The sequence below is a fragment of the Lynx canadensis genome, chromosome E3 (assembly GCF_007474595.2).
Source record: "Lynx canadensis isolate LIC74 chromosome E3, mLynCan4.pri.v2, whole genome shotgun sequence".
In the NCBI taxonomy this organism is placed as follows: Eukaryota; Metazoa; Chordata; class Mammalia; order Carnivora; family Felidae; genus Lynx; species Lynx canadensis.
In genome coordinates this window covers 18,681,406-18,707,943 of record NC_044318.1, presented here as the reverse complement: position 1 = coordinate 18,707,943, position 26,538 = coordinate 18,681,406, and the positions used below count along the sequence as shown (strand labels likewise).

The window sequence follows — 26,538 nt, the reverse complement described above, 5'->3', positions numbered from 1 at the left end:
TGTACAGGGTCATGTCCATTCTGGTGTTTAAAGTCCTCTTCTCTACCCTCATTGCTTTCTCCTGGAGCCAGCCAAACTCAGATTTAGGTTACAGCAACATGAAACACAATTCCTGTAGACGTTTCACAGCACTTAAGTAGTTGTCGGTTTTCAGTGACCCTGGTGATGCACATCCATTTCTGTGTCCTTGCCTTCTTTTACCGTCCCTTATGTTGTGAAGATAAAACCGGCTTATGTCTGCAGGTGCATATGCCCTTCATCATCTAAGAAAAAGGATTTAGACTTCTCAAATTATGTTCTGGCCTCATCCTATAAATCCTGCTAATTTATGCTTTTGGTCAGTGGTCCATTTCCTTTTCAGGGAAGTAAAAGCCTGATAGGTGGCCGTCATCTTGTGAAGGTCAGTATAGTGCAAAAGAAAAGCAAAGACACCACAGTAAATGTATCCCCTTCTGATTTACCCCCCAGTATTATAATATGAAAAATTTCCAACATATAAGAGAGTTGAAAGAATTGTATGATGAACACCCATGTACTCACTTGTGTACTCTGCAGTGAACATTTTGCTATGTTTGCTCTGTCATAAATCTGTCCATCTTCCCATGTACTTCTCCACTCATTGACTGGTCTTATTTTTTGATTCATTTCAAAGGAAGTTGCAAGCATTATTTAGTTCTGAACATGCATATTATTAACTAGAGTTCAATATTTGTCCCTCCCCGCCCCCTTTTAGGTAAGATTGTGGAATGTAATGATCTTAAATATGCTATGTGATCAATTTTGACAAATGTTGTGTAACCTGATCCCTGTTAAGATATAGAGAACATTAAGATAAGAGGACATTACCATCACTCTAGAAAGTTCTCTCATGCTCCTTCCTAGTCAGTCCAACACCCCTGAAGGCAGCCACTGCTCTGATTTTTTTCCACCATAAATTAGACCTGTTTTCAAATTTTTGTAAACTTTTTTTAATTAAAAAAAATTTTTTTTGCCCCTGCCCCTTCAGTTGTTTTTTTTTTTTTTTTCTTTTTAAATGTTTTATTATTTTTGAGAGAGAGAGCAGAGTACAAGCAGGGAAGGGGCAGAGAGAGAGGGAGACAAAGAATCCAAAGCAGGCTCCAGGCTCTGAGGTGTCAGCACAGAGCCAGACATGGGGTTCAAACCCATGAACTGTGAGATCATGACCTGAGGTGAAGTTGGACGCTTAACTGACTGAACCACCCAGGTGCCCCATTTTTAAAAATTATTTATTTATGTATTTATTTATTTTAGTTTTTTATGTTTATTTATTTTTGAGAGACAGAGACAAAGCACAAGTGGGGAAGGGGCAGAGAGAGAATGAGACACAGAATCCGAAGCAGGCTCCAGGCTCCGAGCTGTCAGCACAGAGCCCAACACGGGGCCCGAACTTACAAACTGTGAGATCATGACCTGAGCTGAAGTCGGACGCTTAACCGACTGAGCCAACCAGGCGCCCCCTGTTTTCGAATTTTAAATAGACGGAATCAGGCAGTGTGTGTTCTTCCTGCAAGGTTTCTTTCATTGAGCATGTTTGTGAGATTCATTTATGTTGTTGTGTGAGTCAGTGGTTTGTTCCTTTTTATTGCCAAATACTGTTAACGTGGTGTGAATATTTCACAGTTGACTTATTCATTCTTATACTGATGAACACCTGGGATATTTCCATTTTGGGGCTATTATGAATAAAGCTGCTAATGAACATTGTTCTCTAAGTCTTTTTTGTGTATACACATATTCATATCTCTTGGGTAAATATCTAGGAGTGGAATTGCTGGATCATTGGGCAGATGTATGTGTAGATTTATAAGAAACTGCCAGACATTCTTCCAAAGTGGTTGTACTTTTTATAGTCTCACGAGTGTGCGAGCATCCTGATTGCCCCACATCTTTGCCAAAGTTAGGTGGTGTCAGTCTTTCTAAGCTAGTCCATTCTGGTGGGTGTGTTGTAGTATTTCATTGTGGTTTTAATTTGTATTTTCCTGATGACTAAGAATATTGAGCACCTTTTCAATGTGCTTATATCTTCCTTTGTGAGGTGTCTGCTTAGATCTTTTGCTCATTACAAAAAATTGGGTTATTTGCGTTTTTATTATTGAGTTGTAGGAGTTTTTTATATATCTCAGATAAGAATCCTTTGTAAGATATAGTTTGTAGATACTTCCTTCCAGTCTGTGGCTTAAACAGAGGTATTGATTTTATTGAAGCCTAATTTATTAATTTTTGCTTTTATGATTATTGTTTTGTAAGAAACCATTGCCAACCTCCAAATTGGAAAGATGCTCTGTTGTGTTTTCTTCTAGAAGCTTGTTTAGTTTCTTTAAAAAAAATTTTTTTTTAACATTTATTCATTTTTGAGAGGCGGGGAAGGGCAGAGAGAGGGAGACACAGAATCCAAAACAGGATCCAGGCTCTGAGCTGTCAGTACAGAGCCCAGTGCAGGGCTTGAACCCACAAACCGTGAGATCACGGCCTGAGCTGAAGTCAATGCTTAACCAACTGAGCCACCCAGGTGCCCCTAGAAGCTTCCTTAGTTTCTACAGTAAGGTCTGTGGCCCATTTTGAATTAGTCTTTGTGTATGGTGTGAGGTAAGGTCAGATTGTTTCCAGGTGAGCTGTTGAGGTTGCTTCTATAGCCCTAGTTAAGTTTGCTCTTATCATGTGTGGACTTTGTGGTGGTTCTGTGGCCAGGTGCCAGAGAATCCCTTTTGCCAGATCTCTTCAAAGGACAGGGGGCACCTCTGGGTATGAGACCCAGTGTGTTTTAATTGAAACGTGTGAAAAAACTGCCACTGAAGGTCTATGATGTGACTTTATAGTTTCAGCTGACCAGCCAATTAGTGTAATTCTTCTCCTGCCCCAGGTCATCTGAGTAGGAGATAAGAGTGAAGGAGATTCTCATTGTGCAGTCCATCCTCACCAAACATAGCGAGGAGTCAGGATTCCTTTTCTTTTCTTTTTTTTTTTTTAACGTTTATTTATTTTTGAGACAGAGAGAGACAGAGCATGAATGGGGAAGGGGCAGAGAGAGAGGGAGACACAGAATTGGAAGCAGGCTCCAGGCTCTGAGCCATTAGCCCAGAGCCCGACGCGGGGCTCGAACTCACGGACCGCAAGATCGTGACCTGAGCTGAAGTCGGACGCTTAACCGACTGAGCCACCCAGGCGCCCCAGGATTCCTTTTCTAGAAGGCCCATTTTCATTTCCTCCTCTGGTCTCTTTCTCGCAGCAAGTTTCTTCTGTCAAATGAGGACATTGGGCTGGCTGGTATCTGAAGGTCTTTCTGACTTTCTCACATAGCAGGTTTGGGGATAGTGAGGGGAATGCGTTGGCTGGAGATAGGAGGGTTTGTGTTGGTGCAGCTATGTGTGGGGGGAGGAACTGTGAATTTAAGACAGGAGTTTGGCTTTCTCAAGAAGGTAGTGAGAGTCTGGAGCAACAGTGAATGATGACGTTGCTGTTTTAAGAATGGTTTTGGTGTAAAAAAAAAAAAAAAAAAAAAGAATGATTTTGGTGTCAAAACATCACCTGTGTAGTTTCCCTGCCCAGAAAGCTTAACCCTAATGCTCTCATGAGGAAGCATGCAGACAAATTCAAGGTTTGTCGATTTTGTTGATCTTTTCACAGAACCAACCAGTTCTATTGATTTTTAAAATTAACTTTCTGTTCTTTATTTTATTTACCTCTGCTCTAATCTCTATTATTTCCTTCCTTCTTCTACCTTTGGGTTTGGTTTCTTTTTCTTATTCCTTAATGTATGCAGTTAGGTTGTTGAGTTGAGATATTTCTTCTTTTTTAATGTATGTGTTTAGAGCTATAAGTTTCCCTCTTAGTGTTACTTTTGCTGTATCCCATAACTTTTGGGGAGTTGTGTTATCCTTTTCACTCATCTTGGGGTATTTTCTAATAAAAATGTGAGTTTATTGATTTTATAGTTTTTTTTTTTTTTAATTTTTTTTTTTCAACGTTTATTTATTTTTGGGACAGAGAGAGACAGAGCATGAACGGGGGAGGAGCAGAGAGAGAGGGAGACACAGAATCGGAAACAGGCTCCAGGCTCCGAGCCATCAGCCCAGAGCCCGACGCGGGGCTCGAACTCACGGACCGCGAGATCGTGACCTGGCTGAAGTCAGACGCTCAACCGACTGCGCCACCCAGGCGCCCCGTGATTTTATAGTTTTTAAGCTTATACCTTTTGTGGCCTTAGAGTTACCTAAGAACAGGGTTTTTTTTTTTTTTTTTCTACAGATTTATTATTATGCACATCATTTTTTTAATATGAAATTTATTGTCAAATTGGTTTCCATACAACACCCAGTGCTCATCCCAACAGGTGCCCTCCTCAATACCCATCACCCACCCTCCCCTCCCTCCCACCTCCCCATCAACCCTCAGTTTGTTCTCAGCTTTTAAGAGTCTCTTATGTTTTGGCTCCCTCCTTCTCTAACCTTTTTTTTTTTTCTTCCCCTCCCCCACGGGGGGGAAGAAACTTAACTTCTGTTAAGTTTCTCAGGATCCACATAAGAGTGAAAACATATGGTATCCGTCTTTCTCTGTATGACTTATTTCACTTAGCATAACACTCTCCAGTTCCATGTTGCTACAAAAGGCCATATTTCATTCTTTCTCATTGCCACGTAGTATTCCATTGTGTATATAAACCACAATTCCTAAGAAGAGTTTTATATCTTGTTTTCATTTTTGTGATATTTAAGCCACATTATAATAAAAAATCATTCAATCAACACAGGGGAGTCTGCAAGAAGCCCTCTCTAAATGTACTGTGTACATTTTTACAGTTTTGTCCAAGAGATCAATAGTATATAAAATAGAAGAAAAGACTCTTGGTGAATAAGTGAATCTATAATCTAAAAGGCCTCTGGGGTCCTCGGTGGCTCAGTCGGTTAAGTGTCCAACTCTCAAGTCACGATCTCATGGTTTGTGGGATTGAGCCCCATACCGGGCTCTGCGCTGACAGCGAGGAGCCTGCTTGGGATCCTTTCTCTCCCTCTCTCTCTGTTCTTCCCCCACTCAGGCAAACACTCTCTCTCTCAAATGTAAATACATAAACATTAAAAAAAAAACCCTAAAAGGTCCTGGATATACTATTCCTGGTGGTCCTTAGAGTAAAAGATAAATCTGTCTTAACCCAAGGTCTATGTCAAGGGGAGATGTGGCTGTGGGCTGGTGTGCAAATCTGACTAAATGTCCTCCAACCCTGATTCAGTGAAGTATTCTTCTTTAATTCTGTTTTATTCTCCACCTCCCATGCACTCCTAGTTTCTGCATGGTCATCTTCACAGCCCTTGCTGGCCAGATTTTGGTAGCTATCTAAATTCTACATGTGATAAATTTGAAAAAAAGTCACTTGTGGCTAGCAATAGACATGGAGTAGCCAGTTGTTCTGGACAGGTTGCAAGTTGTGCCAGTTACTTGACTTTCTGAGCTTGTTTGGGTTTGTAGGAAGGAACACTTGGGGCTTAAAGCTCTTGATGAGGCCATTTTCCAGCTGTTGGAGAAGTTCCTTTGAGAGCCGTCCAGGAGACTGCTTCTTGAAAAGGTATGTTCCTGCTTGGTCCTTTGTGCTAATGCAGATACCTCTCTCCTACTGCAGGTCTTCAAGAACCCCCACGAGGTGGTGACCGTGCTGCTGATTCAGACTCTGGGGGCCTTGCTGCCCACCCTGCCTGACTGCCTCAGCTCAGGCGTGGAGAGGGCAGGGCCTGAGCTGGGGCTCCTCAAGCTCCTGGAGTTCTACGATGCCACCGCCCACTTTGCCCAGGGGCTGGAGATGGCGCAGCTCTCCCGCCCACGTAAATGCTCCTTCCTCCCAGTCCCCTGGCCTGTCTTCACATGCTCTTTTTGAAGCTTCTGGGGCTTGGGTTTGTCTGTCTTTTCGGATGACTGATTTTACAGATTTGGAAGGGATCCTTGTTTTCCTTCTCAGCGGATATGGAAGCCTTTTCCATGAAAGCATTGCCATTGGAAATGGTTGCTGCCTGATATATTAACGAAACCCAGTGCTACCTAGGGGCTTTGCATGCTCTGGGGAAGTGAGGGGCACTTTGGCAGGCACTTAGAATGTGCAAGAGGCAGGTGGGCCTCAGTGGCCTCGAATTGGCAGCAGATTGCATTGGGAAGGTAGTGTCCTCTTCCCTTGAGATGTCATAAGACCTCAGACAGCTCAACCTAAAAAGTAAGCTGAAGAGGACGAATAGGTCAGAGGAACTTTTTGATAGGGCATCAGCAAGGTTTTAAGGGCAGGGAGGCCATGTTAGGACTAGGGGTCGTTGTGGGGAAAATGGGCATTCCCCAGCTGTGTCCGGGAGCAGAGCTCTCCTCCTTCCCATTTGGGAACACAGCGATGTTGTGTTGCGTTTCCCCTGTAAGTTAAAAGCATCATAAACTTTCAGGTAGCACAAGATCTCATGACGCATGCTGCTGTCAAATCAGGAAATCGCTTCGGGAAGGCCTTGTCCTGCCGTTTGGCGGCTATGTGTCACTAACTTGGTTTATTTAATAGTTATTCCCTTTAATTACATTTGGTTATAATTACTTCGTACATTCCAGGGAGTGTGTTTATTGTTCCAGTTCCGGGTGATTCATAGGTGTTTGGCTCACTCACTCGGCAGATCTTGGTTGTGGGAAAGGCTTGGGGGATGTGGGTAGCTTCCAGGGGACGAGGATGCCATGTCCATGGGGCTAGAGTGTAGGCCATTTAGCCTGCTGGAGCAGAGTGGAATGAAGGTAGGGCAAAAGGGCAGGTTGCCTTCCTCCCACTGGTGATGGACATAACTGAAGAAGAGAGAACCACCCTCCAAAGAATAATGCATACAAGTGCTTTGTTAGTCAGCCATGGAAATTTAGATTTTTAATGATTCCTATCAAGGTTTCCAAAAAAGTATTTTTTTTTTAATTTAAAAATACTTTGGAAACACCCAAAAATAAAATAGAGTAAAAATGATTCACAACCTCATCATTCAGAGAGAGCCTCTGGCAGCCTTCCATTGTATTTTCTGCTAGTAATTCAAATATACACATTTTCCACAAATACATATAAAAATATGTACACATATACACCTACACACATATACATCTTTTGAAATAATGGTTGCATACAAACTTAAATTATCTTTTTTTGCTCAAAATAATATAATGATAGGGTTTTTTTTAGTGTGTATTTATTTTTGAGAGGGAAAGAGAAAGAGAGACAGAGTGCGAGTGGGGGAGGGGCAGAGAGAGAGAGGGAGACACGAAATCTGAAGCAGGATCTAGGCTCCAAACTGTCTGCACAGAATCTGACACGAGGCTCGAACTCACAAACCATGAGATCATGACCTGAGCCGAAGTAGGACACTTAACTGACTGAGTCACCCAGGCACCCCTATAATGAGTATTTTTTTTAATGTCATTAAATGTTTTCCCAAGACATGGTTTTTTGTTTTTTTTTTAAACGTGTATTTAATTTTATTTGTTGCCTTTTTTTGTTTTTGGCCTATTAGCATTTTTTAATTGCCTCTGAACTAAACTTGCTCCATACCCAGGTATAGCAGTTTCTAACATTTGTCCAGGACCAAGACATGGGTTTTTTTTTTTTTTTTAATTAAATTAAATTAAATTATTTTATTTTATTTATTTTTAAAATTTATATCCAAATTAGCATAGTGCAACAGTGATTTCAGGAGTAGATTCCTTAATGCCCCTGACCCATTTAGCCCATCCCCCCTCCCACACCCCCTCCAGTAACCCTCAGTTCTCCATATTTATGAGTCTCTTATGCTTTGTCCCCCTCCCTGTTTTTATATTATTTTTGCTTCCCTTCCCTTATGTTCATCTGTTTTGTCTCTTAAAGTCCTCATATGAGTCAAGTCGTAGGATTTTTGTCTTTCTCTGACTGACTAATTTCACTAAGCATAATACCCTCCAGTTCTATCCACGTAGTTGCAAATGGCAAGATTTCATTTTTTTTGATTGCTGAGTATACTCCATTGTATATATATACCACATCTTCTTTATCCATTCATCCATCGATGGACATTTGGGCTCTTTCCATACTTTGGCTATTGTTGACAGTCCTGCTATAAACATGGGGGTGCATGTGTCCCTTCGAAACAGCACACCTGTATACCTTGGGTAAATACCTAGTGGTGCAATTGCTGGGTCGTAGGGTGATTCTGTTTTTAGTTTTTTGAGGAACCTCCATACTGTTCTCCAGAGTAGCTGCACCAGCTTGCATTCCCAAAGACATATTTTTTAATGACCACTTGTAAGTATGGCTTACTTTAATTATTTTATCTACTATTATAAATAAAACTATTATGAATAGTCCAGCACATTAATTTTGAGCCCCGAAATTTTGATTATTCCTTAGGATAAGCTTAAGAATTACAGTTGCCAAGAGATGAACATTTTAAAGATATTTGTCATATTTTGCTCTTGAGAAGGTTTCTCCCTATTTTCGTGTCTGTCAGTAGTGACTGAGGGTGTCCATCCCCCATGTCCTTACTTGCACTGGACACTACCTGTTTTTCTTCATCATTGCCAGGTTCTTAGTTAATGACATTTCATTGTGATTTTTCATTTCTTTTATTACTAGCAACTTTTAAATTTATATTATTAACTTCTTTTTTGAATTGCTTATTCGTTTGCCTATTTTTCAATTTTTGGAGTTTAATTTATTTTGGGTTAATTTATAAGAGCAATTTATTTAAAATAATGTATCATTAAATATTGAAAGCAACAAAGTATGTGTTATAAAAATTCGTGTTATAGAAATCTGTAACACAAAATGAAAGTCTCCTATAAAACCCAGCTTGCTTGAAATAACCGCTGTTAAAAATTTGGTGTCTATCCCAAGATATCCTTATGTAGTAAGGATTTTTTCCCTATTGTTTATCAAATATGTTACAGATGTATTTTCTTTTTTTCCTGTTTATTTTTTGAGAGAGAGAGAGCGCGAGCAGGGGAGGGGCAGAGAGGGAGACACAGAATCCAAAGTCAGATGCTTTACCAACTGAGCCACCCCAGCGCCCCTACAGATATAGTTTCTAACTTTATATTTTGCCTTTAACATTGTTTCTATTTTAGTAATTAATGCATGTACATGGTATTATTAGAAATATGTAAATTATGTAATAGAAAAACTAATTTTATAAAATAGCTTAAGTTGATTTTATAATTAATAAGCAATAGGTATTCATTATAGAAAAACCCAGAAAACACAAAGAAGGAAAAAGATCATTCTTAGTCTACCATTTAGAAACCGTATTTTGTGTTATATATATGTACTGATTCTGCATGAATGAGAGGGTCTCTGTAACCTTTAGTTTTTTTTTTTTAATTTCTTTTTTAATGTTTACTTTTAAGAGACAGAGAGACAGAAGAGGGCAGAGAGAGAGGGGGACAGAGGATTTGAAGCTGGCCCTGTGCTGACAGCAAAGAGCCCAATGCAGGGCTTGAACTCATAAACCATGAGAGCATGACCTGAGCTGAAGTCAGACGCTTAATTGACTGAGCCACTCAGGTGTCCCCTTAAATATTTTTCATAGAATATTTTATTATTGTTATTAGCCCCCCCCAATATAATATTGACTCAATACTGTCACCTAATACACAAATTTTTCCATTTGTACAAGTCTCCGTAAGCTGCTTCTCCACCTCTCCCTCCCATTAAGATCAATCGATGTGCATACATTGTATTTGGTTGTCTTGTCTCTTTATTTATTTTTGTCTTGTCTCTTTAAACTCTTAATCTGAAACAGTCATCCCATCTCTGTTTTGTCTTTCATGACATTGACATCTTTGAAGAATACAGTGTAATTTTCTAGTGGAATGTCCCATATTCTGGAATTGTCTGGTTGTTTCCTGAAGATTAAATTTAGATTAAATGTTTTTGCAAGAATACTACATTGATGATGATGTTGTGTATTTCCTGTGGCATCACATCAGGAGACACATAATGTGCAATTACTGGTGATGGTTGGATTAATCACTTGGTAGATGTATCTAGTGTATCCAGTAGATCTATTATAAAGGTACCTCTTCCTCTTTGTAATTAATAAGTAATCCATGGGGTGATGCTTTGAGCTGATAGGAAAATACTAATCCTCAAAGAACATTTACTCAGTGACTTTAGCATCCATTGATAAATCTTGCCTGAATAAATTTTCACACTACTGATTATAAAATGGCGACTCTCGGGGCGCCTGAGTGGCTCAGTCGGTTGAGCATCCGACTTTGACTCAGGTCGTGATATTGCGGTTTGTGAATTTGAGCCCCGTGTTGGGCTCTGTGCTGACAGCTCGGAGCCTGGAGCCTGCTTTGGATTCTGTGTCTCCTCCTCTCTCTGCCCCTCCTATGTTCATGCTCTATCTCTCTCTGACTCTCAATAATAAATAAACTTTTAAAAAAATGGCAATTCCCTAATTCTCTCATTCCTTCTACATTTATTTGCAGACCTTATTTTGTAAAGAAGAGATTTTTTTTCTTTCCTCACTTTTTAAAAGTTTTATTTATTTAAAAAAATTTTAATGTTTTTTATTTTTTTTAAATTTTTTATTTTTTTTAATTCTTTTTTAACATTTATTCACCTTTGAGACAGAGAGAGACAGAGCATGAATGCGGGAGGGTCAGAGAGAGAGAGAGAGGGAGACACAGAATCTGAAACAGGCTCCAGGCTCTGAACTGTCAGCACAGAGCCCGACGCGGGGCTCGAACTCACGGACCACGAGATCATGACCTGAGCCGAAGTCGGCCGCTCAACCGACTGAGCCACCCAGGCGCCCCTAATGTTTTTTATTTTTGAGAGAGAGAGACAGAGTGTGAGTGGGGGAGGGGTAGAGAGAGGAGACAGAATCTAAAGTAGTCTCCAGGCTCTGAGCTGTCAGCACAGAGCCGGACGTGGGACTTGAACTCACAGACTGTGAGATCATGACCTGAGCTGAAGGGACGCCCAACCGACTGAGCCACCCAGACACCCCTAAAAGTTTTATTTGTTTAATCTCCGCACCATGTGGGGCTCAAACTCATGACCCTGAGATCAAGCGTTTCATGCTCCTCCTGAGCCAGCCAGGTGCCCCCTTTCCTTACTTTATTATTTTTTAAAATTTTTGTTTATTTATTTATTTTGAGAGAGAGAGCATGTGTGCACAAGTGAGGGAGGCACAGAGAGAATCCCAAGCAGGCTCCATGCCATCAGTGCAGAGCCTGATGCAGGGCTCGAACTCACAAACTGAGATCATGACCTGAGCTGAGATCAACAGTTGGACACCTAGCCAACTGCACCACCCAAGCACCCCCCTTTCTTTACTTTAATATCACTATGAATTCATGGATTCTTTTTTTATTCATTGTGTTATGATTTACCGTTGCCATTATTCATTTTGATGCTTGAATTATTTCAAATTTGGACAGTAGTTGCCCCTTTAGGCTACCTCCTGTATCTTTTTGACATGTCCCCATCAGTCTTTGAGTACTTCCTTGCTGTTTGGCACAAATAATTCCAGGAACACATACTTTTCCTGCCTCAGACCTATGTTTTCCGAGGAGCCAGGTTTCTTTTAGTGGGAAATGGTATTTAGAAACCAAGATCTGGACACCGAGGGTGCTCATTGTTGCTGGGGTTCCAGGTCCTTTTGGTGGACAGAGCTAGGAAATACATATCTCCAGTTTATACTGATCCTTCTAAATCAGATCCACTTTGCCTTCTGCGTCTCTTCTTGTACAGTGAGAACTCTGGTTCTCAACTGTGTGTGTGTGTGTTTTATATATATGTGTGTGTCCAGTTATTTTTCATGACTGCCTTATGGATAGGTCACAACATATTTAATTTATTCACTCAACTACAAATGAACTGGTACTGGAATGCTGAACACTGAGCAAAACCAGACACAGTCCCTGCTCTCGTACAACATCTGTTCTGGTGGGAGATAACCAAATTATCATAGTAATAGGTGTATAATTACAAAATGAGATGAGTACTTTGAAAGAAAGCAGAGTGGTACTAGGAGAATATGTGAACAAACAACACTGATTGAGCCTGGTGACTTCAGCTGAGTGAGTCCTGAAAGAAGAATGGGAGGTGACCAGATGCAGGAGGGTAAGGGAGAAAAAGGTCCTTCCAGACAGAACTGACCAGAAGGGAGCCCAGTGCTTCTGAGGAAGCACAATAAGGCTGGAGGCCAGGGGAATTGTGAAGGAGGAAAGGCTGGGCAGTAACAATAGAGACAGCTGGCATTTATTAAGTGTTACCACATGCTACACAGAGATTTTATGTAATCTTGATGAAGGCCTTGTAAGATTGATGCCATTTTTTTTCTTTCTATAATTTATTTATTTTTTATAATTTACATCCAAGTTAGCACACGGTGCAACAATGATTTCAGGAATAGATTCCTTAAGCCCCTTACCCATTTAGCCCATCCCTCCTCCCATAACTCCTCCAGCAACCCTCTGTTCTCTGTATTTAAGAGTCTCTTATGTTTTGTCCTTCCCCTGTTTTTGTATTATTTTTGCTTCCCTTCCCTTATGTTCATCTGTTTTGTACTTTGAAGTCCCATATGAGTGAAGTCATATGATACTTGTCTTTCTGTGACTAATTTTGCTTAGCATAATACCCTCTAGTTCTTTCCCAACGTTTATTTATTTTTTTTTGGGACAGAGAGAGACAGAGCATGAACGGGGGAGGGGCAGAGAGAGAGGGAGACACAGAATCGGAAACAGGCTCCAGGCTCTGAGCCATCAGCCCAGAGCCTGACGCGGGGCTCGAACTCACGGACCGCGAGATCGTGACCTGGCTGAAGTCGGACGCTTAACCGACTGCGCCACCCAGGCGCCCCAATACCCTCTAGTTCTATGCACGTAGTTGCAAACAGCAAGATTTCATTCTTTTTGATTGCCCAGTAATACTTCAGTGTGTGTGTGTGTGTGTGTGTGTGTGTGTGTGTGTGTGTGTGTCTTTATCCATTCATCCATCGATGGACATTTGGGCTCTTTCCATACTTTGGCTATTGTTGATAGTGCTGCTATAAACATTGGGGTGAATGTGCCCTTTGAAACAGCACATCTGTATCCCTTGGGTAAATGCCTAGTAGTGCAATTGCTGGGTCATAGTGTAGTTCTATTTTTAATTTTTTGAGGAACCTCCATACTGTTTTCCAGAGTGGCCGCACCAGCTTGCATTCCCACCAGCAATGCAAAAGAGATCCTCTTTTTCTGCATCCTCATCAACATCTGTTGTTGCCTGAGTTGTTAATGTTAGCCATTCTGACAGGTGTGGGGTGGTATCTCATTGTGGTTTTGATTTGTATTTCCCTGATGATGAGTGATGTTGAGCATTTTCTCGTGTTGGTTGGTCATCTGGATGTCGTCTTTGAAGAAGTGTCTATTCATGCCTTTTGCCCATTTCTTCACTGGATTATTTGTTTTTTGGGTGTTGAGTTTGATAAGTTCTCTATAGATTTTGGACGCTAACCCTTTATCTGATACGTCATTTGCAAATATCTTCTCCTATTCCATTGGTTGCCTTTTGTTTTGCTGATTGTTTCCTTTGCTGTGCAGAAGCTTTTTATTTTGATGAGGTCCCAGTAGTTCATTTCTGCTTTGGTTTCCCTTGCCTCCGGAGACGTGTTGAGTAAGAAGGTACTGCGGCCGAGGTCAAAGGGGTTTTTGCCTGCTTTTTCCTCGAGGATTTTGGTGGCTTCCTATCTTACATTTAGGTCTTTCATCCATTTTGAGTTTATTTTTGTGTATGGTGTACGAAAGTGGTCCAGGTTCATTTTTCTGCATGTTGCTGTCCAATTTTCCCAGCACCATTTGCTGAAAAGACTGTCTTTATTCCATTGGATATTCTTTCCTGCTTTGTCAAAAATTAGTTGGCCGTATGTTTGTGGGTCCATTTCTGTGTTCTCTATTCTGTTCCATTGATCTGAGTGTCTGTTTTTGTGCCAAAGATTGATGCCATTATTAACCCCAGTGTACAGTTGAGGGAACAGGTGTTGAAAGTTCTATCATTGGCACATAGTCACATAAGTAGGAGGCAAGAGAACTTGGATAGGAGAGCCTTCACTCTTCACTGCTTCCCTCTTTCACCTTCTGAGGTCAGTCCTTGTGGGTCCTTGCAGGCTATAGAAAAGATTTTGGATCCCAGCTGATGCACTCAAAGACTGATTATGGATGTTTCAAAAAGATAAAGGAGGCAGCCTGAAATGACCAAATTTGAAATAACTTGAACATCAAAATGAATAACAACAATGACGGATCATGACACAATGAATATAAAACGAATCCACGAGTTCACAGGAATATTGTATTAAAGAGAAAGAGGAAAATCTCTTCTTTACAAAAGAAGGCCTGCATATAGATGTAGAAAGAATGAGGGAATTAGGAAATCACCATTTTAGTTTTTTTTAAAGTTTGTTTATTTATTTTGAGAGAGAGCGTGAGCGGGGGAAAGTCAGAGAATCTCAAGCAGGCTCTGCACTGTCAGTGTGAAGCCCGATGAGGGGCTTGAACCCATGTACTATGAAATCATGACCTGAGCTGAAATCAAGAGTTGGACACTTACGTGACTGAGCCACCCAGACTCTCCAGGAAATCAACATTTTATAATCATCAGGCAAAGGTTATTAATAGATGCTAAAGTCACTTGGGTAAGTGTTCAACTTGGAAGCTGAATTGCTGTGTCCTGGAATATGCCCATTTTGATTTTTGATACAAACATGCTTTGCATTTTTTTATGTATTGAATATAGGAGTTTTTTGGAATGCCTAGTATATGGGGTTGCAAGTTCTGGAAAAGTGTTCTTCCTGCAGAGCCTTTTCTCTGTAGCACTTCTGCAACTTGACCTTGGCTAGAGTTAGCATTTGAAGGGATTCTTGACCATGACAGGTTGTGGAACGAAGGGGGTTGGTGGCTTTAATAGTGCTCTGTGGGGCGTCTGGGTGGCTCAGTTGGTTAAGCATCCAAGTTCAGCTCAGGTCATGATCTCACGGTCTGTGAGTTTGAGCCCCATGTTGGGCTCTGTGCTGACAGCTCGGACCTGGAGACTGCTTCAGATTCTGTGTCTCCCTCTCTCTCTGCCCCTACCCTCCCCCCCCCCCCACGCTACCTCTCTCTGTCTCTGAAAAATGAATAAACCTTAAACATTTTTTTTAAAATAGTGCTCCGGACAGATAATACATAGAGCTCACATTTATGAAAATATTTACTGAAGTGGTTGTGGGAACTTCCATGAACAACAAAAGCAAATTGACAAAATGTAGTCACCCCAAGATGAGACCGGAAAAGTTCCCGTACAGTACCTTTCACCTGTTTTTTTTCCAGCAATTTCTGATTCTTTGTTCATCATCAATTTTAATTTTTGATTCCCTTAAGATGAGTACAACCTGGTGAAAGTCACAGAGCTGGTGGAGGCTGTATATGGTCCATACAAACCTTACCAACTGAAGTATGGCGACATGGAAGAGAAGAACGTCCTCATCCAGATCAGCGCTGTGCCCTTGGTAATGTCATAGTACTGCCGGTGGCCATCGAGGAATTATACGGTTTGCCAGCCATGGGGTTGGTGAAGTGGGGAGGTGGCATCAGGTGTGCAAAGAGTGGGAACAGGTGTGCAAAAACAGGCTCTTAATTACCTTGTGGGGTTTTCAATCCAAGTGTAAAATGAAACCACAGATATGCTACCACTTTTCTATTTAAAATCTCAAGTGAAGGTCCAGCAGAATGAGAGACTTAAATCTTTTGGGGATAAGTTGATGATCTCCCTGATTTGACAAATTCTTACTATGGCAGTCTTTTGTCTAAGGAATATATGGAAATGGGCACAGGAACTGTACATTCATGGACCGTGCTCCAGGGGCGGGTTTGCTTGTGCGGGCCTCCGAGGGGAAGAGAAGGCATTCCCATTACAAATATTAAGGTTATCTAGCATGAAGCGAGTTGACATTTAAGAGTAGATCTCACACTAGTTAAACTCTGCTGCTTCCTGCCATTTTTCTGTTTTCCAGGGACATGCCTAGAAAGTCCGTTCCACCTCAGTTACATTCTTGCCCCTGAAGGAAGCATTTTCCTTTTCCTACATTCTTCTGGAGTGTCTGATATGGAGAATTTGAATTCTAGCTTTAGAGCCAGGGGGGAGATGCCATCTTTTTTTTTTTTTTTCCCCAACGTTTTTATTTATTTTTGGGACAGAGAGAGACAGAGCATGAACGGGGGAGGGGCAGAGAGAGAGGGAGACACAGAATCGGAAACAGGCTCCAGGCTCCGAGCCATCAGCCCAGAGCCTGACGCGGGGCTCGAACTCACGGACCGCGAGATCGTGACCTGGCTGAAGTCGGACGCTTAACCGACTGCGCCACCCAGGCGCCCCTGGAGATGCCATCTTAATCACAGAAAAAGAGGAAAGAGATGAAAAAATACAGGATTTTGATCCTGCTTTTCTGGCAGGAGTTCCCATGTGTGATCTCACGGGCCACATCGATTTCCTCCCCTTGGGTCAGGCTCCCAGAGGGCTGTTGCCGCTTGGCGCTGTGTTTCTGCCACCTGACTTGGGTGGTTTTACCACGGGCGAAGAGGTTTGGAGGTCTCCTCCATCTTAATGTTGTCTATTCATTTGTTCTCGAGCCTGAGGCAGCTTTCGTTTGTCCATATTTGCTGACCAGGAGCACGGGGAGGTCATTGACTGTGTGCAGGAGCTGAGCCACTCTGTGAACAAGCTCTTCGCTCTGGCTTCTGCGGCTGTTGACAGATGCATCAGATTCACCAATGGCCTCGGGACCTGTGGCTTGCTGACAGCACTGAAATCCCTCTTTGCCAAGTAAGGCTGGGGTGTGGGGACAGGGCCGGCTACTCCGGAGGGCGCTCTCTGCCCCAGTTGAAAATGCGTGCGTTCTGTGTTCCTCCTGTGAGCCCTGGAGAAGCACCTGAATGGCCGTGAATTTGGCAATGGCTAAATAAGATATGGTATATTTGTACAAGGGAACTCTATTTGGCAGTTACAGTATTAATAGGGCTACACATATCAACAATGATAGAGTTCATTGAGTGAAAAAAAAAAGCAAGTTGCAGAATCCTATGTAGAGTCTAATACAGTATGTGAAAACAACATACAAAAAATAGGGTATACTTTCCATAGCAGGGTTCAGCAGACTTTTTCTGCAGAGGGCCAGATGATAAGCATTTTAGGCTTTTGGGCCTTATGGTCAATAGAAACTTCGGTAGATGACACATAAATGAATGGGCATGGCTGTACTCCAGGAAAATTTCACTTACAAAATAGCCTAGAGTACCAGTCCCTGTTCTGGATCTTGTTTTGTTTTGTTTTGTTTTGTTTTTTCCATACTTTAACATGCATTATATATTCCTGTAGAAGAGGTGTCAACAAACTCTTAACACATGAGCCAAATCTGGCCTGCCCTCTGTTTTTGTAAATAAAGTTTTATTGCAACACAGCCATGTCCATTCCCTTATCTATGGTCTATGAAGGTAGAAGTGAGTAGTTAGAGCAGAGACCTTGGGACCCTCAAAACCTAAAATAATGGGACCTTAGCAGAAAAAAGGTTTGCTGAGCTCTAATGCCTGGAAGGTTAGGCCACAAACTCAAAACATCTGTTGTCTTTGGGGAGGTAGGGAAAGAGGGAAGGACTAGGGTGGTATTCATAGAGGATTTAGCTTTATTTGTTATTTTCTGATTTTTAAAAAAGCATATAGTCATGCATTTCTTGTGTAGCTAAAAATATAAAAATGAGAGAAATACATCATGCTAAGTGAAGGAGGTCAGTCACAAAAGACCACATGCTGTATGATTCCACCTGTATGAAGGATCAAAAACAGGCAAGTGGGTAGGAACAGAAAATAGATTCTCCCCTGGCTGAGGAGAGGTGGACATTTGGAGGAGATGGGGGTTGACTACCAAAAGATACAGGGCTTTTTTTTCAGGTGATGAACGTGTTCTCAAGTTGATTGGTGATGGTCACACAGCCCTGTGACTACACTAAAATCACTGGATTGTACTCTTTAAATGGGTGAATTGTGTGGTGTGTGAATTCCATTGCAACAGAGCTGTGGAGAGAAAGAAGAGGACACTAAATCATGCTGAGTTAGGAACAAGTGAGCAAGCAGCATAAGGCTGGATTTTCTGACCCGTGCAGTTGAGGCGTGAGGGCCCTCAGGTCTGCTCCAGTCTCCCACTTAGAGACAAATATGTTCTTAGGCTCTCCAAAGACCTTCCTTTGGTAGCTTGTCCTAGAATGAAGTCACCCTCAGTCTCGAGAAAATTTTTTTTAATTGAATTGAATGCTGTTTTCCTGTAGTAAATTTTAGGGAGCTTTTGGCATTCCAGAAATACTGGGCACGCCTCTGTGAGCTCTGAGGTCTGTGGTGCAGTGGGCAGTTACCACCTCCGGAGGGCAGCTCCCAGTGTAGACGTTAAGGCTTCCAAGGACCCACGCCCTGCTCTCAGACAGAGGTGCAGCCAGGTGAGCCCAGATGCGTTCACTTTTCTAAGAAGCATGAGCAACAAGTCTAATCAGACAAAACCACTTTCTGTCTCCAGCACCAGGCAGGACTTTGTGGATGGAAAGAATTTTTTATCGAGATATAAAAATGTTACTATAAAATAACAAAAATAATGCTGTAGAATAATTTTTTAGAATACAAAAAAGTATTAAAAAGTCAAAATCTTTTTCCCTTCCTTTCTACCCTTAGTCCTTCTGCTCAGAAATACCCACTCTTGCACATTTTGCTTTTACTCTTTTAAAAGAAGATGTCAGCTGCCTGGGTGGCTCAGTCGGTTAAGTGTCTGACTTTGGCTCAGGTCATGATCTCACGATTCGTGAATTTGAGGCCGGAGTTGGGCTTGCTGCTGTCAATGTGGAGCTTGCTTTGGATCCTCTGTCCCCCTCTCTCTCTGCCCCTCCCCTGCTTGCGTTCTCTCTCTCTCTCTGTCTTTCTTTCAAAAGTAAATAAAACATTAAAAATTTTATATAGATAAAAGATTTTTCAGCTCTTCCCTCTGTAAAGAAAAATTTTTTATCAACCTTAACTATTTTTTTTTTTAATTTTAGATAAGGGGGGTGCCTGAGTGACTTGGCCGGTTGAGGTCTCTGACTTTGGCTCACTGTTCCCATTTGAGCCCCCATTCCCACTTGCTGCTGTCAGCGCTGAGCCTGCTTCAGATCCTCTGTTCCTGACCCCCCGACCCTCCCTGGTTCACATTTTCTCTCTCTCACTCTCAAAAATAAATAAAACATTAAAAATTCTTTTTAGAGAGGGAGAGCAGGAGTGGAGGAGAGGAGCAGAGGGGGAGAGAGAGGGAGTCTTAAGCTGGCTCCACACTCAGTGTGGAGCCCAACTCGGGGTCCGATCGCACAACCCTGGGATCATGACCTGAGCTGAAATCAAGAGTTGGATGCTTAACTGACAGAGCCACCCAGGCGCCCCTCAACCTTAACTACTGTATCTTGAGGGACTGGGTTTATTTAAGGCAGTTCCTCTCTCTTATCCCCTGCCCCTTTCAGCTCTTGTGAGTGATATTTTTACTTCCAGTTCTGTTGGTTATTTTGGTTACTTCATTAAAAAAAAAATAACAGGGGCACCTGGGTGGCTCAGTCAGTTAAGCGTCCAACTTCGGCTCAGGTCATGTTCTCTTGGTTTGTGAGTTCGAGCTCCATGTCGACCTCTGTGCTGACAGCTTGGAGCCTGGAGCCTGCAGCCTGCTTCGGATTCTGTGTCCCCCTCTCTCTCCGCCCCACCCCTGTTTGTGTTCTGTCTCTCTGTGTCTTTCAAAAATGAATAAACATGGGGCGCTTGGGTGGTTCAGTTGGTTGGGCGTCTGACTTCGGCTCAGGTCATGATCTCACAGTCTGTGAGTTCGAGCCCCGCATCGGGCTCTGTGCTGACAGCTCGGAGCCTGGAGCCTGCTTTGGATTCTGTGTCTCGCTCTCTCTCTGCCCCTCCCCTGCTCACGTTCTGTCTCTCTCTCTCAAAAATAAAACATTAAAAAAATTTTATTAAAAAAATAACATAGATCTGTATTAAAAATTCAAACTGTATATAGGGTATGTGGTGAAACTAGGTCCCCTCTAGAAGGGAAGATTTTGAAGCTACCCCAGTAGCTGCTGTTTGTAAAATTAGGGCAATCAGAGTGAAGCTAACTGGGGCAGGGTTGGGAGGGGACATCGTTCAGTCATGGGGAGGGCATTAAGGACGGCAGGGGCACATGGGGGAGGTTAGAGGGGGCTGGCCTAACTTGAACTAGGGTAAAGCCATAGGATATAGCAACTGAGAAGGGGTTTCAGAATCAAGGGCTTCCCAACTACGACAGGAGTGTGGGCTTTGGGATCGGAGCCACCTGGGCTTAGCCCTGGCTCTGATGTTTACCGGTTGGGGCCTCTGGGAGCCTCGGTGTCTTTTCGCTGAGTAAACTGAGGAGGCCATCTTCATGGCAGTTGTGGGTATCAAGTGAAAGCATGTATTAGAGCCCCTAACACAGCGACTCTTACGTGGCAGGGACCCCCAGGAACATTTACTGTGAGAGAGAATCGGAAGGTTTGGGAACAAATGTGACAAAACTGTGATGTGGTGAACACTGTGGCCGAATGGACACCCCCTCCCCCAGTGCTCTACTGCCTACTCGGCCTCCCAGAATGCCGTCCTGAGCTCCTGCAGAGCAAGGGCCTCGCTGCTTGGCATGCTCCTCAAAGACTTTTCCATCATAGTGCGGGGCGGTGGCACAGTCGGTTAACCTCCTGCGGCTGAAGCACAGCCGTGTTCCTCAACATCCCTCCTCCTGCCCTCCCCCGTCTGTTGGTCCTTGAGACCCGTCCCCCTCCCACAAGGACTGACAGAAAGCTGTCCCTCCTCTTGGTACAAAGGGGAGGTGCCGTGGGTGGATATCGGTTTCATGGCTCTCCCCTCTAAAGCCTCGGGCCCGTGTCCGGGGGGCCGCAGTGTCACTTGTAGTCAGCGCAGAGGTCTGAAGCAGTTTCCACTGCCTGTGGCCTTTCTTTCCCCCACACCAGCTTGCTCTTCAGGCCTGTGCCCTGGGCGTCGCATCCCACTTTCCTCGCTTCGAGCTAATGCTTTGGGGAGGGAGAGAGGTCAGGCTTCTTGTGAGGGACACAGATGGCCTAGGTTTTCAGGGAGCCTCGTGGTTTCCAGAGAACAGGACCTCCCCTGACCCTTTCCTGGTACGCAAGGACCTGCACTTTTTCGTTCGTGTTCCAAGAGCTGTACGTCCTCAAAGGTACCACCACCCCACATCAGCTTGCATTTCCTACTTTCTGGGGAACTTTTGTGTATATTACTTCGTTTATCTTATTTTATCATCACGGCAACCCTGTGAGGCAATTTAGCAGACATCATTAAGGATGAGGAAGCTGAGGCCCAAAGACATGCACACACTTTGCCAAGGCCACACTGCCAGTTTGGCATTCGTTCGGGAACTGTTCCCAGGTGTCTCTTTTGTGGCCAGCCCTGTGCTAATTTCTGGGGGAACGGTTATGAGCCACAAAGGGATAGTCCCTCTTCTCCAGGAGCTTCCAGCCTAGTGACAGCACGTGCTTCGAACACACACGTGAAAGAAGCTGTCTGGTTAAACCTTTCCCATGAGGGAAAGCATGTGGTATACAGCGGGAGCAAACAGCAGTCTGATGAGGGAGGGTCTTCAGCTTTGAATCCAGTTTCGTGCTCCTGTGCCATTAAAGGTGGGCTCTCGCCTGCCATGGAGCTTGGCTGCTTAATCTAGATTTGGGGGGGAAGAATGCCACAGAAGTACCGGGGACTTTGGCGAGCTGCTTTATGGTGTCCTCGGTGATGGTCGGGTATCCTAGTGGGACGGTGATGTTTCAGGACAATTCTTTGGGCCAAGGAGTAATTGACCAGCCCCACCTCTCACCTGTCCGGTCACCAGAATCTTCATCTTAGTGGCTCTCCCCTTCCTTATCTTTTTTTTTTTTTCCAACGTTTTTTATTTATTTTTGAGACAGAGAGAGACAGAGCATGAACGGGGGAGGGGCAGAGAGAGAGGGAGACACAGAATCGGAAACAGGCTCCAGGCTCTGAGCCATCAGCCCAGAGCCCGACGCGGGGCTCGAACCCACGGGCTGCGAGATTGTGACCTGGCTGAAGTCAGACGCTTAACCGACTGCGCCACCCAGGCGCCCCTCCCCTTCCTTATCTTGAGCATCTCCCTTAAAGCTGCCCTTCCAGGTGAGAAAGATGGTCCTGCCATACAGAGGAGACCCTTCTGTGGTCAGAGTTCATAAGCAGTCGGACCGCTCGGCAGGAGCCTCTCCAAAACGGTCTTGAGGTCCTTGGCCATTTGTCCAAAGCCACGTAATTCCAAGCGTCTTCAGATATGAGTTGACATTGACATCCCCGTCTGTTTTGTTTTCTTTCCTCACAGGTACGTGTCCGATTTCACCAGTACTCTCCAGTCGATACGAAAGAAGTGCAAGCTGGATGATATTCCTCCCAACTCGCTTTTTCAAGAAGATTGGACAGCTTTTCAGAACTCCATTAGGTAAAATGAGGGCTGTGATTTTATTTTTTATTTAAGAGAGAGATAGTTGTGAGTCGGGGAGAGGGAGAGTAGAGGGAGAGAACCTTTAAAGTTTTTTATTTATGTATTTTGAGAGAGAGAATGCAAACGAGTGGGGGAGGGGCAGAGAGAGAGGGAAAGAGAGAGAGAATCCCAAGCAGGCCCTGCGCTGCCAGCGCGGAGCCCGAAGTGGGGCTCAAACCCACGAACCGTGAGATCATGACCTGAGCCCAAATCAAGAGTTGGACGCTTAACCAACTGAGCCACCCAGGCGCCACGAGAGAGGGAGAGAATCTTAAGCAGGGGCTCAATCCCACAACCCTGGGATCATGACCTGAGTCTAAATTGAGTCAGATGCTCAACTGAGCCACCCAGGTGCCCCGAGGGCTGTAATTTAAGCATGTGCCCTGTGTAGTAAGTAAGCATAAACATGCATCATATAATATGTAAAAATGATGAATGTGTTTGTAAGGGGTTCATTTCTTTTTCATCTTTCACTGCCTTTTTTTTTTTTTAAAGCAAAACCTCTAGACTCTAAAAACAAGCCAGTTAAAACTAACAACAGCAACAGCAGCACCAGAAGGACCTCTCTCACTCCTAATGCATAAACAGTCTTTATGAGCTCCTTATCTCCTTTGGTGACTCACATTTTCTACTTGTTGTGAGATTTTTTTCCCCTTAGCCTATACTTTTTCAGGCCTAAAGTAACTTAGAACTTGCATATTAGAAAATATACAGCTGATTGAATACTGTTTTTATTATCTTTATTTATTTTTTTAAATTTTTTAAGATTTTATTTTTTAAAGTAATCTCTACACCCCATGTGGGGAGCTCGTACCCACAACCCTGAGAGCATGAGTCACACACACTCTACTGACTGAGCCAGCCGGGTGCCCAGATCCTGTTTTTAGATTTAAGCACCATACCACTAAGTGATAAGGCAGCATTATCTGGCCTGAAAAGGACCATGTAAGAGTTCCATGACAGGCATTGAGGTGACCCTCCCAAATGGCTGTTCAGGGCCAGATTCTGGGTTAGCCCCTAAGACCTGTGAGCCAATAGATAGACCCCTGTTGCCCCAAGCCCTGAGGCCTGGTGGGAATGTGATCAGCAGTGGCCTAAGAAGGTTTGGTCCTTGAAAGTTCTAGCCAGAAGGTGCAGACTGCATCAGGAGCCAGATCTGACCTACGGACATGGTTTGTTTGATCACATCATTTAAAAAATTTTGGGTGAGTTTTCAACATTTAAAAACCAGTTTTAACATAATCCAGATTTCTAATTTTTTAAAAATGTTTGTTTTATTTTTGAGAGAGAGAGGGACAGATGTGAGCAGGGGAGGGGCAGAGAAAGAGGGAGATACAGAATCCGAAGCAGGCTCCAGGCTCTGAGCTGTCAGCACAGAACCCGATGTAGGACTCGAACTGCGAGATCATGACCTGAGCCGAAGTCGGACACTCAACTGACTGAGCCACTCAGGTGCCCCAGTTCTGATTTCTAATATCGCTTAAAGCTTGGAAGCTCTAGAAGCACTGGGTTCACTTCCTGGGGCTGACAGCTGAAGTCCCAGTAGCCTGGCCATATGTCCTCTTGTGCCCTTGCTCTCCCACTACTGTGCATGGTAGTAGCTCTACTATTAGGCCGAGGTCAAAAGCAATCAAGAATTTCTTTTCCCTGGGAATGCAAGCTGGTGCAGCCACTCTGGAGAACAGTATGGAGGTTCCTCAAAAAACTAAAAATAGAACTACCCTACGACCCAGCAATTGCACTACTAGGTATTTATCCACGGGATACAGGTGTGCTGTTCCTAAGGGATACATGCACCCCATGTTTATAGCAGCACTACCAACAATAGCCAAAGTATGGAAAGAGCCCAAAAGTCCATTGATGGATGAATGGATAAAGAAGATGTGGTGTATATATATATGCGCAATGGAGTATTACTCGGCAATCAAAAAAGAATGAAATCTTGCCATTTGCAACTACATGGATGGAACTGGAGGGTATTATGCTAAGTGAAATAAGTCAGTCAAAGAAAGACAAATATCATATGACTTCACTCATATGAGGACTTTAAGAGACAAAACAGATGAACATAAGGGAAGGGAAGCAAAAATAATGTAAAAATGGAGGGGGACAAAGCATAAGAGACTCATAAATATGGAGAACAAACACAGGGTTACTGGAGGGGTGTGGGGGGGATGGGCTAAATGGGTAGGGGGCACTAAGGAATCTACTCCTGAAATCATTGTTGCACTATATGCTAATTTGGATGTAAATTAAAAAAAATAAAAAATAAAATTAAAAAAAAAAAAAAGAATTTCTTTTCCTTAAAACCGCTCTTCAGAAGAGGGAGGCTGCTGTTCACCCACTTGCCTGACCCCTGGCCTAGGTAGTGTGCACAGGGTGCCGGTGCCACCTGTAGGTCTCAGCGTGGTGGCCCACACATCCGGCACATCCAGACCCTGGATCTGCTCTGATCCAGGGCCTCCCGGGGATCATCTCTTCATGGGCTCTGATCTGGACTTTTATTTGGGGGGGGATGAAATTTAATGTTCTAGATGCTAACTGTATCCCCTATCGTCGTTGGTGGCTTGGTACACCAGAAAATACTATGCACAAGATTATTCTGTTGTACCTGAGGCAAGTGAAAAGTGGAATATTTCACTTTCTCATAAACCTTTCTTATGATGGAATGCCTAGATACCCCGGTGATGATAGGCACTTTTAGAGAAAGTTAAAAATTAACTAGACTTTAGATGTTTTTTAATCCTTGGATTTGTCCTGACATTATAGTTTGGTGTTGAAGGACTCAGCACCTGGAGTTGGAGGCCCAGCATAAAATTACTTGAAAATTAAAGGATTATTAAATACAGGTATGATGGTCATTCAGGCTTATCTCTGACAAGCCAAGTGGATTAATCTTCATCTGCCTTTCATGTGATCAGAGAGATAACTTCTAGTATCAAAATAGTTTTCTTTGCCTTGTAAATAGCAGACATCTAACAAATACTAAGTAATGAATTTTGGTTTTTAAATTTAAATTTAATTTTTTTTAATCCCCTTTATCTATTTCACCTGTCCCTCTACCCATCTCCCCTCTGGCAATCACCGGTTTGTTCTCTGTATTTACGACTCTCTTTTTTTCTTTGTTTTGTTTCTTAAATTCCACATATGAGTGAAATCCTGTGGTATCTTTCTGACTGACTTATTTCACTTAGCATTATACCCACTAGATCCATCCATGTTGTTGCAGATGGCAAGATTTTTCATTCTATTTTATGGCTAATAGTCCAGTGTGTGTGTATACACACACATACACGTATGTGGTGTGTGTATATACATATATATATATATATATATATATATATACATACACACACACACATATATATATACATGTATATATATATGTATACATATGTATATAGGTATATGTATGTATGTATGTATAAATACATACATATATACATACATACCACATACACTTTATCCAAGTGTATATGGTATTTATGGATGGACATTTGGGTTGCTTCCATGTCTTGGCTATTGTAAATAATGTTGCAATAAACATGAGGGTGGGTATATCTTTTGAATTAGTATTTTTGTTTTCTTTTGGTCAATAGCTAGTAGTGAAATTACTGGAGCATATAGTAATTCTATATTTACTTTTTTGAGGAAACTCCATACTGTTTTCTACATTGGCTGCACCAGTTGCAATCCCACCAACATCACAGGAGGGTTCCTTTTTCTCCACATCCTCGCCAATGCTTATTATTTCTTGTATTTTTGATTGTAGCCATTCTGACAGGTGTGAGGTGGTATCTCATTGTGGTTTTGATTTGCATTTCCCTGGTGATGACTGATGCTGAGCATGTTTTCATGTGTCTGTTGACCATTTGTGTATCTTTTTTGGAAAAACATCTATTCAGTCCTCTGCTCATTTTTTAATTGGATTATTTGGGTTTTTTGGTGTTGAGTTGTAT

General features: G+C 42.8%; 1 protein-coding gene across 1 annotated transcript in view; it reads left to right on the top strand.

Moving 5' to 3' along the window:
- Window positions 1-26,538, top strand: part of COG7 (component of oligomeric golgi complex 7) — an 85,203-nt gene that overhangs the window by 32,464 nt on the left and 26,201 nt on the right. The window contains exons 7-10 of the mRNA XM_030300738.1: window positions 5,633-5,831; window positions 15,391-15,518; window positions 16,677-16,831; window positions 22,421-22,537. Of these exons, the coding sequence (XP_030156598.1) occupies window positions 5,633-5,831; window positions 15,391-15,518; window positions 16,677-16,831; window positions 22,421-22,537 (599 nt within the window). The remainder of the gene's footprint in view (window positions 1-5,632; window positions 5,832-15,390; window positions 15,519-16,676; window positions 16,832-22,420; window positions 22,538-26,538) is intronic.